We start from the raw sequence: 15,168 nt of genomic DNA, 5'->3' as shown, positions 1-15,168 counted from the left end.
ATAACATACTTAAGAATATGTTTCATTTATAACATACTTAAGAACATGTTTCATTTATAACATACTAAACGATCTGCTTTATTTATAACATACTAAAGAATATGTTTCATTTATAACATACTTAAGAACATGTTTCATTTATAACATACTAAAGAATATGTTTCATTTATAACATACTAAAGAATATGTTTCATTTATAACATACTTAAGAACATGTTTCATTTATAACATACTTAAGAATATGTTTCATTTATAACATACTTAAGAACATGTTTCATTTATAACATACTAAAGAATATGTTTCATTTATAACATACTTAAGAACATGTTTCATTTATAACATACTAAACGATCTGCTTTATTTATAACATACTAAAGAATATGTTTCATTTATAACATACTAAACGATCTGCTTTATTTATAACATACTAAAGAATATGTTTCATTTATAACATACTTAAGAATATGTTTCATTTATAACATACTAAAGAATATGTTTCATTTATTACATACTAAAGAATATGTTTCATTTATAACATACTAAAGAATATGTTTCATTTATAACACAGTAAACGTTTTTTTTTTAATGTAACATGCCAAAGGAGCTGTTGACTAAAATAATGGCTAATTGTTTAATGATTCTTCGTTGAATCATTGACTGTATACGAACCAATCTGTACTTCTGTGATTGACGTATAAAAGGCCTAAATAATATTAGGCAACAACAGCGTGTCATTGATACTGTCGTTTTGAAAAAAGCAACATGTAATCAAAACATCGTGACACAAGTCAATTTACTTATGACGTGCGCAACGGGATGCATGGACGAGTTGTTTTTCAGAGCAAGAAACAGATCAACATTTTTATTTTTTTGTGGGATGATTTACTCACTGATCTTCCAATCAGTTTTCTCTCAAATGTATTTACGTTTTATCAAGTGTTAAATAAATCGGGATATTTTGAAGGGAGGAGACTACTATCGGATTGTTTTATCCTTCACCGAGTCAGTGAAAATCTGGTGCGCTATTGGGTAGGGAGAGAGCGCAGCGGAGACGCACAGGGAGGTCCAGTCCTGGAAGGTAGCGGGTTCCTGTGTGAATAATTTGTTATTCTAGAGGCATCAGCTTGTTCCCAGGTTTGGTGCGAATGATCCATCAACAGAATCTCATTGAAACACATTCTTTACTTGTACTGTAGTTTCTTACAAGATCATCTAAAGAATTGCGTCAACCAAAGGATACGCGCGCTGCAGTTTATCCAGAAGCGTTGTCCAAGTTGAGTCTCTAGAAATTTGGATAGAAGCTGGTACAGTATGACTTGTCGGCTTGGCAGTGTTAGTGCTTATCTATAGCCTAATACTGACCCACGCGTTATCAATTACGACCAAGATCGGCAAATATCTGAAGGTCTAAATATGATTATAAATAGCTCGGACATATTTTGTAACTATGAAGAAATAGGTAACTTCACCAACAACTCGTCATGTGTGAACACGACTCAGTCCTCACCCAGCTTCATCGACCTGGCGACGTTTATGCACATATTCCCGTCCATATACGGCATCCTGTGTACTATAGGAGTGATCGCCAACGGTTTGGTGATTTACGCAGTGGCGACATGCAAAAAAAAGATTGTATCGGACATCTACGTGCTGAACCTGGCCGTCGCAGATATGCTCTTCTTGCTGGTGATGCCTTTCAACATTCACCAGCTGGTCCGGGACAGACAGTGGGTGTTCGGGAACTTCATGTGCAAAGCTGTCGTGGTGGTGGATGTTAGCAACCAGTTCACTACGGTGGGGATTGTAACGGTGCTGTGTATTGACAGGTAAGTCTCCATCTCTCCAAATTCAACAGGTGTCAGTTTGATCATGACAAAGAGAGGTGTCGAACATAGCATCAATTTGGTCTCCCTTCACCTTTATGTATCCAGGTAGATATAACCTGGTGTAGCATATGATTATAACATAGTTTGAATCCTACAGGTTATTACGAAGAACACTCGTTATATGCAGCCGAGGGGCGATTTTTTTTCCTTGAGAGGAATGGTCGGTAGCCGGAACATTATTAGACATTAATGTGTAGACTCCAAATTGACCACAATAAACCCAAACAGATATCACATTTGACTAAAACATAATCATTCCAAATCCTTGCAACGTTTGTATAAGATCACGTGTCTCTCTATTATGCGCGGCAGTACTTGGGAACACATTTCTGAAATTAAAATCAGATGGAGCTGATTTCCTGGTGCTTTTACATAATGTTTTTCCAACAATGAAAATAATAATAACAATACTAGAAAGAATAATAATACAATGTTGCTCAGAAAACTTTGGGGGGGGGTCAAAAAACAACAACAACTCAGGCCTCCAGTTGGGGACCATGGTCAGAGGGTTCAGTGATAAAACACAGCCAAAGCAGATCAGTATCTGAGGAGTTAGGCCTAAATAGTAACAGAAAACTGAAAATTATACTTCAATTCTGGCTTTTATGAACAGTAAAATACTCTGAAACATTTACCTGTAGCATAGTGTAAAATATGGTGCATTGTGGGAAAATGTTGTGGTCTGGGGCAAATAATTGCTATATTTTGAATGGTATCGTAATTCAACTTTACTGTATCTCTGGAGTGCCAAAAACCTTTTGACCACTAGTGGGTACAAGGTATTGTTGTTTCTGTCTGATTAACATAAGCTCGGCAAAAAAATAAACATTATTTTTTCAGGACCCTGACTTTCAAAGATAATTAATAAAAAACCCAAATAACATCACAGATATTCAATGATTTAAACACTGTTTCCCATGCTTGTTCAATGAACCATAAGCAATTCATGAACATGCACCTGTGGAACGGTCATTAAGACACTAACAGCTTACAGACGGTAGGCAATTAAGGTCACAGTTATGAAAACTTAGGACATCATAGAGGCCTTTCTACTGACTCTGAAAAACACCAAAAGAAAGATGCCCAGGGTCACTGCTCATCTGCGTGAACGTTCCTTAAGCATGCTCCAAGGAGACATGAGGACTGCAGATGTGGCCAGGGCAATAAATTGCAATGTCCGTACTGTGAGACGCCTAAAACAGCGCTACAGGACGGACAGCTGATCGTCCTCGCAGTGGCAGACCATGTGTAACAACACCTGCACAGGATCGGTACATCCAAGCATCACACATGCTGGACAGGTACAGGATGGCAACAACAACTGCCCAAGTTACACCAGGAACGCACAATCCCTCCATCAGTGTTCAGACTGTCCGCAACAGGCTGAGAGAGGCTGGATTGAGGGATTGTAGGCCTGTTGTAAGGCAGGTCTTCACCAGACATCACCGGCAACAGCGTTGCCTATGGGCACAAACCCACCGTCGCTGGACCAGACAGGACTGGCAAAAAGAGCTCTTCACTGATGAGTCGCGTTTTTTTCTCACCGGGGGTGATGGTCTGATTCACATTTATCATCGAAGGAATGAGCGTTACACCGAGGCCTGTACTCTGGAGTGGGAACGATTTGGAGGTGGAGGGTCAGTCACTGTCTGGGGCGGTGTGTCACAGCATCATCATTTCCTGCAAGACAGGAGTGTAAGTGTTCTGCCATGACCAGTGAAGAGTCCGGATCTCAATCCCATTGAGCACGTCTGGGACCTGTTGGATCGGAGGATGAGGGCTAGGGCCATTCCACCCAGAAATGTCCGGGAACTTGCAGGTGCCTTGGTGGAAGAGTGGGGTAACATCTCAAAGCAAGAACTGGCCAATCTGGTGCAGTCCATGAAGAAGCGATGCACTGCAGTACTTAATGCAGCTGGTGGCCACACCAGATACTGACTGTTACTTTTGATTTTGACCCCCCCCACCTTTGTTCAGAGACATATTATGTCACGTGTCTGTGGAACTTGTTCAGTTTATGTCTCAGTTGTTGAATCTTGTTATGTTCATACAAATATTTACACATGTTGAGTTTGCTGAAAATAAACGCAGTTGACAGTGAGAGGATGTTTCTTTTTTTTGCTGAGTTTATGTTGATGGATGCCTTGTAATAGGCTATATTTCTTGCACCCCTGATTGAGAATGCTGTAACCAATTTAACTCCTTTGTGGTTATGGTGCCACGTTAATTTGTATAAGAGACAGATTGGAGTTTAATACAGTCAATCGTACTGCATTGTATCTTACTGCATTGTATCTTACTGCATTGTACTGAGTGTCATTACACAGTACTTGCTTAGATATCATACTTATATTACAGTAGGTGTACTGTAATATGAAATACTGTACCAGATTTTGACTTGCCACAAGCTGCCTGTAAAACTACTGTCAAATTCACAGTAACCCATTTACAGTTTACTTAGGAGGAGTCTGTCATACAATACATACATGTTATTGCTTTCGTGTTTATTAGAACAAAATAAAATAAAAAGTGATTTTCTGATCTAATATGGATCCGCCAGCATACAGCCTATCAATTAGTATAATAGTCTGCAAATATCATGTCATGTCAATAACCCAGAGGGTTAATAATGAAATGGATGGTCACAGATTGAATGCTCATAGCCGTACATAAAACATATATTCAAGGTTAACTGGTTTATCGTCTTCATTTGGGATCGAGGTACTGGATCCATTTCAGACACGGCCAACGTGTTGTATGGAGCGACGATCCATATTCTGTCTCACACAATTCACCCGCCAGTTAACATTACTCGCAGTTGAATATTTCTTCTTCAAGAGCGCAAATGGATAAATATAAACCACTATCAAATTAATAGACAGAGCTAATGGATGAAAGGACTGACCCGTCTCTACAAGATCAATATTATAGTTTTAACCGTGGGTTGTATTCAATCCGTATCGTGAAAGTTCAAGGTTAATGCGTGATTGAAATGTATGCTCTTGCGTTAACGGAGAAGACTGCATTCGCAGTAAATGCTGCGTATGTCGGCTCAATAGGAAATTACTTTTCAATTTCAGCGACACAGATTGAAGAGAACCCAATGTTTTGAGACTTTACAGTGGGTTTTTTTTTACATTGTTTTACAAACATTGGAGAAAAACAATCTTATATTTTGTGTTCTGATGGAGTATGAGATTTGAACTAAGCTCCTGAGGCATTTTGGAAGTTGTATTTTTCAAGAATCAATTGGTACATTGATAGTCCAAAATGTATGTAGCAACAGCAGATTTTGGGTCAACAACAACCTGGCCTGGAGTGGACTGTGGGATACTTCTATCTGTGTTTATAGAGGAAAGAGATATAGAGAGGAGCCTTCCTAGCAGACATGCTCTTCCTACATATTACTGTGCCTGGTGGAACACAGACACGTTATGTCTCTGTCTCGCTCTTTCACACACACACATTCTGTTTCTCTCTTTCTGTCTGTATCTCTTTCACACACACACACACTAAAGTCTCTCTTTCTGTCTGTATCTCTCTTTCACGCACGCACACACACACACCTCGACATCGCATTAGCCTTAGAGACTCACGGCTCTAACAGATGGACAGGATTAGTTTAACACACAGATGAGTGAAACCGCCCTCCAGCAGGATTAGTTTAACACACAGATTAGTTAAACCGCCCTCCAGCAGGATTAGTTTAACACACGGATTAGTTAAACCGCCCTCCAGCAGGATTAGTTTAACCACCATTCAAGAGGACTCCCAGATAGTCTCCAAACACATTTTCACATACTAGCACGTTTCCAAAGAATGTGCAACTCTAAACTTATTCAGCTGCACCATATATGTACCTTACGTATGTAAAGTATGTCAGCCTTTTGAAGTACAATATGTGTTTGTATTGAAAATATGATCCAAAGGCCATGACAGGGTCTTACTGGAACATGGATATGGCAGTCAGATTCCCCTAGTCAGATTCCCCTAGTAAGATTCCCCTAGTCAGATTCCCCTAGTCAGATTCCCCTAGTCAGATTCCCTAGTCAGATTCCCTAGTCAGATTCCCCTAGTCAGATTCCCTAGTCAGATTCCCCTAGTCAGATTCCCCTAGTCAGATTCACTTAGTCAGATTCCCCTGGTTAGAATTTCTAGTCAGATTCCCTAGTCAGATTCCCCTGGTCAGATTCCCCTAGTCAGATTCCCCTAGTCAAATTCCCCTCGTCAGATTCCCCTGGTCAGAATTTCTAGTCAGAATACCCAGTCAGAATTTCTAGTGAGATTCCCCTAGTCAGATTCACCTAGTCAGATTCACCTAGTCAGATTCCCCTGGTCAGAATTTCTAGTCAGATTCCCCTGGTCAGATTCCCCTAGTCAGAATTTCTAGTGAGATTCCCCTAGTCAGAATTTCTAGTCAGATTCACCATGTCAGATTCACCTAGTCAGATTCCCCTAGTCAGAATTTCTAGTGAGATTCCCCTGGTCAGACTTTCTAGTGAGATTCCCCTGGTCAGAATTTCTAGTCAGAGGGAAACACAGACATTTCAATTCACCGGCTTTAACATCTGCTAATCTGTGTATGTAACAATCTTTGATTGAGTTGATAGGAAGGTCATACGCACCATTTTCTGTCCGTCAACACATCTATACAACACATGACCATGCCAGGTTCATGTGGCTTTTTTAATTAAAAGTCAGTTATGAACAACTTCGTATTTACAATGACGGCCTACCCCGGGGACGGTGGGCCTGTTGTGCGCAGCCCTATGGGACTCCCAATCACTGCCGGATACGAAACAGCCTGGATTCGAACCAGGTACTATAGTGACTCCTCTTGCACTGAGATGCAGTGCCTTAGACCACTGCGCCACTCAGAAGCCTGTACAGAAGACATTGCTACAGTAATATCTCCACGGTCCATATGAAGACATTTCTACAGTAATATATCCATGGTAATGAAGACATCTCTACAGTAATATCTCCATGGTAATGAAGACATCTCTACAGTAATATTTCCTTGGTAATGAAGACATCTCTACAGTAATATCTCTATGGTCCATATGAAGACATCTCTACAGTAATATCTCCATGGTAATGAAGACATCTCTACATTAATATCTCCATGGTCCATATGAAGACATCTCTACAGTAATATCTATATGGTAATGAAGACATCTCTACAGTAATATCTCCATGGTAATGAAGATATCTCTACAGTAATATCTCCTTGGTCCATATGAAAATATCTCTACAGTAATATATCCATGGTAATGAAGACATCTCTACAGTAATATCTCCTTGGTCATGAAGACATCTCTACAGTAATATCTCCTTGGTCATGAAGACATCTCTACAGTAATATCTCTATGGTAATGAAGACATCTCTACAGTAATATCTCCTTGGTCATGAAGACATCTCTACAGTAATATCTCCTTGGTCATGAAGACATCTCTACAGTAATATCTCCATGGTAATGAAGACATCTCTACAATAATATCTCCTTGGTCCATATGAAAACATCTCTACAGTAATATATCCATGGTCCATATGAAGACATCTCTACAGTAATATCTCTATGGTAATGAAGACATCTCTACAGCAATATCTCCATGGTAATGAAGACATCTCTACAGTAATATCTCCATGGTCCATATGAAGACATCTCTACAGTAATATCTCTATGGTAATGAAGACATCTCTACAGCAATATCTCCATCCCTTGGCGTGCCTTTGATGTATTCAGTCGTATCATGAAAGACATAACCAGCGCAGAGTAAATTATTCCTTTTTAATTATCCGATGTGACATGGCTGTAGGATTATTTTCATTATTTCATTGACATATGTGACACAGGGTCGTTAAGTACAGCATAGTACAGCAGATGGCTATAGACTTTACTTTGATTAACATCAGCAGTAAACAGCATCTCTTGATCATTTATTTTTGGATTTATTACGTCCCAAATACATTACTTTTTCCTACGTAGTGCACTACTTTTGACAAGGGCTCACAGGGCTCTGGTGAAAAGTAGTGCACTACACAGGAAATAGGGTGCCATTTGGTACGTACACGTGATTAGTTTCATGTTGTACATCAAGCAGTATGCCAGTCATCAGTCTAACTTTATTTACTTATTCATTACACTTTATACTTTTTTCAGCTCCCAGCTCAATTCATCCCACAAAGACAGAAAGTCATTGGAAAACATGAATACTATACAGTACATGAAAACTATACAGTAAATTAATACTATACAGTACATGAATACATTAATAATATACAGTACATGAATACTATACAGTACATGAATACTATACAGTACATGAATACATTAATAATATAGAGTACATGAATACTATACAGTACATGAAAACTATACAGTACATGAATACTATACAGTACATGAATACATTAATAATATAGAGTACATGAATACTATACAGTACATGAAAACTATACAGTACATGAATACTATACAGTACATGAAAACTATACAGTAAATTAATACTATACAGTATATGAATATACAGTACATGAATACATTAATAATATACAGTACATGAATACTATACAGTACATGAATACTATACAGTACATGAATACATGAATACTCTTTTCTCTGTATATATCAATGATGTTGCTCTTGCTGCGGGCGATTCCCTAATCCACCTCTACGCAGACGACACCATTCTATATACTTTCGGCCCGTCATTGGACACTGTGCTATCTAACCTCCAAACAAGCTTCAATGCCATACAACACTCCTTCCGTGGCCTCCAACTGCTCTTAAACGCTAGTAAAACCAAATGCATGCTTCTCAACCGATCGCTGCCTGCACCCGCATGCCCGACTAGCATCACCACCCTGGATGGTTCCGACCTTGAATATGTGGACATCTATAAGTACCTAGGTGTCTGGCTAGACTGCAAACTCTCCTTCCAGACTCATATCAAACATCTCCAATCGAAAATCAAATCTAGAGTCGGCTTTCTATTCCGCAACAAAGCCTCCTTCACTCACGCCGCCAAGCTTACCCTAGTAAAACTGACTATCCTACCGATCCTCGACTTCGGCGATGTCATCTACAAAATGGCTTCCAACACTCTACTCAGCAAACTGGATGCAGTCTATCACAGTGCCATCCGTTTTGTCACTAAAGCACCTTATACCACCCACCACTGCGACTTGTATGCTCTAGTCGGCTGGCCCTCGTTACATATTCGTCGCCAGACCCACTGGCTCCAGGTCATCTACAAGTCCATGCTAGGTAAAGCTCCGCCTTATCTCAGTTCACTGGTCACGATGGCAACACCCATCCGTAGCACGCGCTCCAGCAGGTGTATCTCACTGATCATCCCTAAAGCCAACACCTCATTTGGCCGCCTTTCGTTCCAGTACTCTGCTGCCTGTGACTGGAACGAATTGCAAAAATCGCTGAAGTTGGAGACTTTTATCTCCCTCACCAACTTCAAACATCAGCTATCTGAGCAGCTAACCGATCGCTGCAGCTGTACATAGTCTATTGGTAAATAGCCCACCCATTTTCACCTACCTCATCCCCATACTGTTTTTATTTATTTACTTTTCTGCTCTTTTGCACACCAATATCTCTACCTGTACATGACCATCTGATCATTTATCACTCCAGTGTTAATCTGCAAAATTGTAATTATTCGCCTACCTCCTCATGCCTTTTGCACACATTGTATATAGACTCCCCCCTTTGTTTTCTACTGTGTTATTGACTTGTTAATTGTTTATTCCATGTGTAACTCTGTGTTGTCTGCTCACACTGCTATGCTTTATCTTGGCCAGGTCGCAGTTGCAAATGAGAACTTGTTCTCAACTAGCCTACCTGGTTAAATAAAGGTGAAATAAAATTTAAATAATAATAATATAGAGTACATGAATACTATACAGTACATGAAAACTATACAGTACATGAATACTATACAGTACATGAATAGATTAATAATATAGAGTACATGAATACTATACAGTCCATGAATACATTAATAATGTAGAGTACATGAATACTATACAGTACATGAATACATGAATACTATACATTACATAAATACTATACAGTACATGAATATATGAATACTATACAGTACATGAATACATGAATACTATACAGTACATTAATAAATGAATACTATACATTACATACATACTATACCGTACATGAATACTATACAATACATGAATAGTATACAGTACATGAATACATTAATAATATAGAGTACATGAATACTATACAGTACATGAATACTATACAGTACATGAATAGTATACAGTACATGAATAGTATACAGCAATGTTTTTATCCATAGCGACGTACAGTACAGTGAAGGCATTCATTTCTTAGTATGTGTATGTGATCCTTGAAGGAATTGAACCCATGACTTTGGGCATATGCCAGTGTTCCATATGGCACCCTATTCCCTTTGTATAGTGCACTACTTTTGACCAGAGCCTTATGATCTCTTGTCAAAAGTAGTGAACTACTGTATATAGGGAATAAGGATGTTTTTATGACGCATCCATGATCTTACCAACTGATCCACACATGACATTATTAGATTTATTTAATGTCACATCATGATTAGAGTCTGACTGCTCTCACAAATGTTACTATAGACCATATGAATAGGCGACATTCAAACAGAGTATTTTTTTTCTCCCAGGGTAATAAATTACTGTTTGTTTCTCTTTGTTTCTAACCCCAGATACATTGCCATTGTCCACCCCACCTCAGAGAAGCGGACCATCCAGTGGACCATCATCATCAACATCCTGGTGTGGGTCGGCAGCTTCCTGCTCACCGTGCCGGTCATGATCTACGCCATGGTGGTTAGGAAGCGCGACTTGGAGATATGCATGATGTTCCTGGACGGGCCTGAGGACATGTACTGGTACACTCTCTACCAGTCCATCCTGGGCTTCATCTTCCCTCTCATCATCATCTCCACCTTCTACTCCCTCACCCTCTACCACGTCTTCAGATCCATCCGCCGAGTCAAGCGTAAACAGACTGTCTGGGCGAAGCGCGCCACCAAGACCGTGGTGATGGTCATTGCTCTATTCCTGGTGTGCTGGAGCCCGTATCACGTGATCCAGGTGATTAACTTGAGCAACAACAGGCCAACCAACACCTTTGTCTATGTCTACAACATCAGTATCTGTCTGAGTTACTCCCACAGCTGCATCAACCCTCTGATGCTGCTTATCTTCGCTCAGAACTATCGCGAGCGTCTCTGTCACAGGAAGGAGTTGAGGAGCTCGCAGCAGAACTCCTCCAAGACCACTGTGGTCAAGACAGACGGCTCCAGCGTGGCCACCGACCCCAACTACCGCAGCACAGCCATGTAATAATAGAGGCATTGCCACTCGCATCTTGTATGTGTGAATGGGTAGGACATCTGTTCGTCCCAATAAAGTCAACTGTTTTCATTCTGCTATCTTTGACGAACTTGAGCATTTTATGAATTACTGAAGTTAAAGTAGCTGAACTACACTGCTATCTTTCCAGGGAACAGAAGTGGTACTGTGTGTTAGTGGATGGATTACCCGACTGACTGTACCTGCTTCCCCATGATTAAGAATCATTGATCCTTGATCTCTCTCTCTCTCTCTCTCTCTCTCTCTCTCTCTCTCTCTCTCTCTCTCTCTCTCTCTCTCTCTCTCTCTCTCTCTCTCTCTCTCTCTCTCTCTCTCTCTCTCTCTCTCTCTCTCTCTCTCTCTCTCTCTCTCTCTCTCTCTCTCTCTCTCTCTCTCTCTCTCTCTCTCTCTCTCTCTCTCTCTCTCTCTCTCTCTGCTTACTTCACTGTAGTAAATCTGCAAAAACACGACAGTGAATACTGTAGTATAGCAATATGGGGAGTGGATGACTAATGACTAAGATTGAGTGAGCTTGTTTTGGGGTACTTGGCCTTGTTCAACCTGTGTCCCAGAGGCACCCTGGGTAATTGAGTCATTGACTTCGTTGACTGGACCAATGACTTTTCAATATATTTCTGAACAAGTCTTCAGATAATCTTGTTATTAAGTTAACAAGTAGTTGAATATTGGAAAGCATTTGAAAATACTCAAATACACGGACTGAAATATACCCCCCCATGCATTCAACCCAACGAGGTATTTGAAAATAGTATTTAAAATAAGTATTTTTTTAGGGCAAGTATTTGGTTTTTAGAAAAAACTATTCAAATACCGAAAAAAAGTTCTGCTTTTGAGCTGTGTGTTTGAAAATACATAAATACACAGATATAAAGTATTTAAATAAGAAATACACACGCACATGACGGCATATATATGTTTTATTGTTTTAAATGTAACTAGGCAAGTCAGTTAAGAACAAATTATTTACAATGACGGCCTACTTCGGCCAAACCCTAACCTGGACGAAGCTGGGCAAATTGTGCGCCGCCCTATGGGACTCCCAGTCACGGCCGGTTGACACACAGTGTCACGTTCGTCGTAAGAATTATCAGACCAAGGTGCAGCGTGATATGGTTACCACATGTTAATTAACTGAAACGCACAAAAAAACAATAAAGAATGAACGAAACGTGGAGACAATGGAGTGCTCACAGGCAACTACACATAAACAAGATCCCACAAACACAGGTGGGAAAAATAACTACTTAAATATAGTCCCCAATTAGAGACATCTGTAGCCAGCTGCCTCTAATTAGGAATCATACAAAACACCAACATAGAAAAAGAAATTAGAACACAACATAGACAGATATACTAGAACACCCCCTAGTCATGCCCTGACCCACTACACCATAGAGAAGCAATGGCTCTCTATGGTCAGGGAATGACACACAGCCTTAGACCGCTGCGCCACTTGGGAGACTTCTATCAAGGAGGATACTCAGATATGTTCAGATACTTATACTATTGTTATAAGATACTTCTTGGAAAATCAACAGTAATACTATTGATGTTGAAGTAAATCTTCAGGTTGTCATTGAGGAAGGGAGGCAGGAAGGGAGGGGCAGAATGTTTCAGGGGGGTGGTTGACAGCTTCAGACCAGGGAGACTTCTACCAAGGGAGGCAGGAAGGGAGGGACAGAATGTTTCAGGGGGGTGGTTGACAGCTTCAGACCGGGGAGATTGTAGGAAAAGACATCTTTTTACTCACTGATACGGATCAAAATAAGTCTGTGTGATTTTGCAGTAGTGTATTTAAAAATATATGTTATTATTGTCGTTGGATGTTCTCACATTTATAAAAAATGCGTTATTTTGTTTTTAAGGTATTTTCTAAGCACCATCGGGACTCTTGTTGAGTGAGGAGATGGAAGATGAATTGATGAGAACTGAAGTATAATTCTGTATTGATTTGAGACAAGGAATATTTTGAAGAGGAGATGGCTGTGGCCAATTAGGCCATCCAAACGAAAGGGGCTTTGCGGGTTATGTTTTAATGTCAAGTAAAGTAAGCAAATAATGAAGTATATTGAATGAATATAACACCTGTAGCATGACATATGATGAAGAATTGTCCTATACACACACTACTTAAAACACACATTAACTTGTTCATATTCACAGCTTATATTTGTTGTCTCACTCTACCTTGTGTAGAGTACGGTCTGCAGTGTTAGCCTGTGCTATCTGTTATCAGGTGAGTTATATATTAATTATAATTATTATATTGTATTAAAACCTTCTTATTATGGTCATTTCCTAGCCGTCCGATATATTCTCTATATCAGCATACAGCATGATGCTTCAATATGAACGTCTATAGCACTGTTCAACACTTCCTATTTTGTTTTGTTGTTGACTCCAAAATAAATTGAGAGTACTTTTTTTTTTTTTTTTACTTACAAAACCAAGTACATTTATTTCGGATGACAAAATGACAGTATAATTTATGTACGAATGACACATGTTGAGTTATTGATGTGATAGCGTAAGTTACAAAATTGTGGTTATAGTTAAAACAAACCTTCGTTGTGATCCGATGCAGGACATAAATACTCAATATGTAAATACTGCAGTTTTACACCGTAAAGATGTTTTCCTTCCTGGTTATATTGTATTGTACCACATGTACTCAGAGTACACTTATTGTCCATATGGTATTTCAGATTAGTTTCACGTTAGTGCAATGGATTATAGTTGTTAAGTGTCACCTGTTCTTATGTGTTACGTGTTTTCACATCTTGTTGTTCTTGTGTGTTAAGGTTAAGTGTTTTCACATCTTGTTGTTCTTGTGTGTTAAGGTTAAGTGTTTTCACATCTTGTTGTTCTTGTGTGTTAAAAGGTTAAGTGTTTTCACATCTTGTTGTTCTTGTGTGTTAAGGTTAAGTGTTTTCACATCTTGTTGTTCTTGTGTGTTAAGGTTAAGTGTTTTCACATCTTCTTTGTTCTTGTGTGTTAAAAGGTTAAGTGTTTTCACATCTTCTTTGTTCTTATTTTTCTAAAACAACTATGTAAGCACCACTGTGTTTGTAATTGTAAAATGCTCCAAAAAAAAAAATTCTGAGTTGTATTTTTTTCCCCACTGACAGCACTTCACCAGCCTCTGGAATTAAGATCCTTCAGATGACAATGTAATTTATGTGAAGAATATTGTCTTAGTGATTTTATTACATTAATTACAAAGTTGTGGTCACAATTGAAACAAATCTGATACAGAACATAAATCTTCTATATATAAATACTGCAGTAATTACCTCAGTTTTGCAGTTAGAGTTAAAAGGTGGTTTCATGCCTGGTTGTGTGGTGTTGTACTGATGTCCCCCTCAGGGGCTAAACACAAATGGTTATTTCCAGAGAAGCTGTGTGACACATTACTAATGCATGACTATCACACCCTTGTCTTGTCGGGCCACTATGAATCAACACATTGTAGCCGATTAGTCATAAGAACATCAACATCATTTGAAAAATAAAGTTTAAAAAATATATATTAAATATTTGAGTAATAAAACGCCATTTAGTAATGTTGTTTTTTTGGTTGGTGTGATCAGAATGCAACAGGAGAAATGCAGTGAAGACACAGGGCTTATTGAGCAAGAGACAGGGCTGATTGAGCAAGAGACAGGGCTTATTGAGCAAGACACAGGGCTTATTGAGCAAGAGACAGGGCTGATTGAGCAAGACACGGGGCTTATTGAGCAAGACACAGGGCTTATAGAGCAAGAGACAGGGCTGATTGAACAAGAGACAGGGCTGATTGAGCAAGAGACAGGGCTTATTGAGCAAGAGAAAAGGCTGATTGAGCAAGAGACAGGGCTTATAGAGCAAGAGAC

The 15,168-nt window shown here is 39.3% G+C and overlaps 1 protein-coding gene across 1 annotated transcript; it reads left to right on the top strand.

Annotated features, from left to right (window-relative positions):
• Nucleotides 1-858: 858 nt before the first annotated feature.
• On the top strand, nt 859-11,557 carry LOC112257047 (melanin-concentrating hormone receptor 2-like). The gene is made up of 2 exons (XM_042326272.1): nt 859-1,827; nt 10,624-11,557. Exons 1-2 carry the CDS (start codon nt 1,415-1,417, stop codon nt 11,264-11,266), a joined length of 1,056 nt encoding a protein of 351 aa, XP_042182206.1. The 5' UTR covers nt 859-1,414; the 3' UTR covers nt 11,267-11,557.
• The last annotated feature ends 3,611 nt before the right edge of the window (nt 11,558-15,168 follow it).

Source organism: Oncorhynchus tshawytscha, linkage group LG08 (assembly GCF_018296145.1).
Source record: "Oncorhynchus tshawytscha isolate Ot180627B linkage group LG08, Otsh_v2.0, whole genome shotgun sequence".
Taxonomy (NCBI): domain Eukaryota; kingdom Metazoa; phylum Chordata; class Actinopteri; order Salmoniformes; family Salmonidae; genus Oncorhynchus; species Oncorhynchus tshawytscha.
This window is presented reverse-complemented; position numbering and strand designations above follow the sequence as displayed.

Coding starts and splice junctions, on each gene's coding strand:
- LOC112257047 (XM_042326272.1), top strand. CDS start 1,415: ATGATTATAAATAGCTCGGACATATTTTGTAACTATGAAGAAATAGGT. Junction 1,828..10,623: donor ACGGTGCTGTGTATTGACAG/GTAAGTCTCCAT, acceptor TTCTAACCCCAG/ATACATTGCCATTGTCCACC.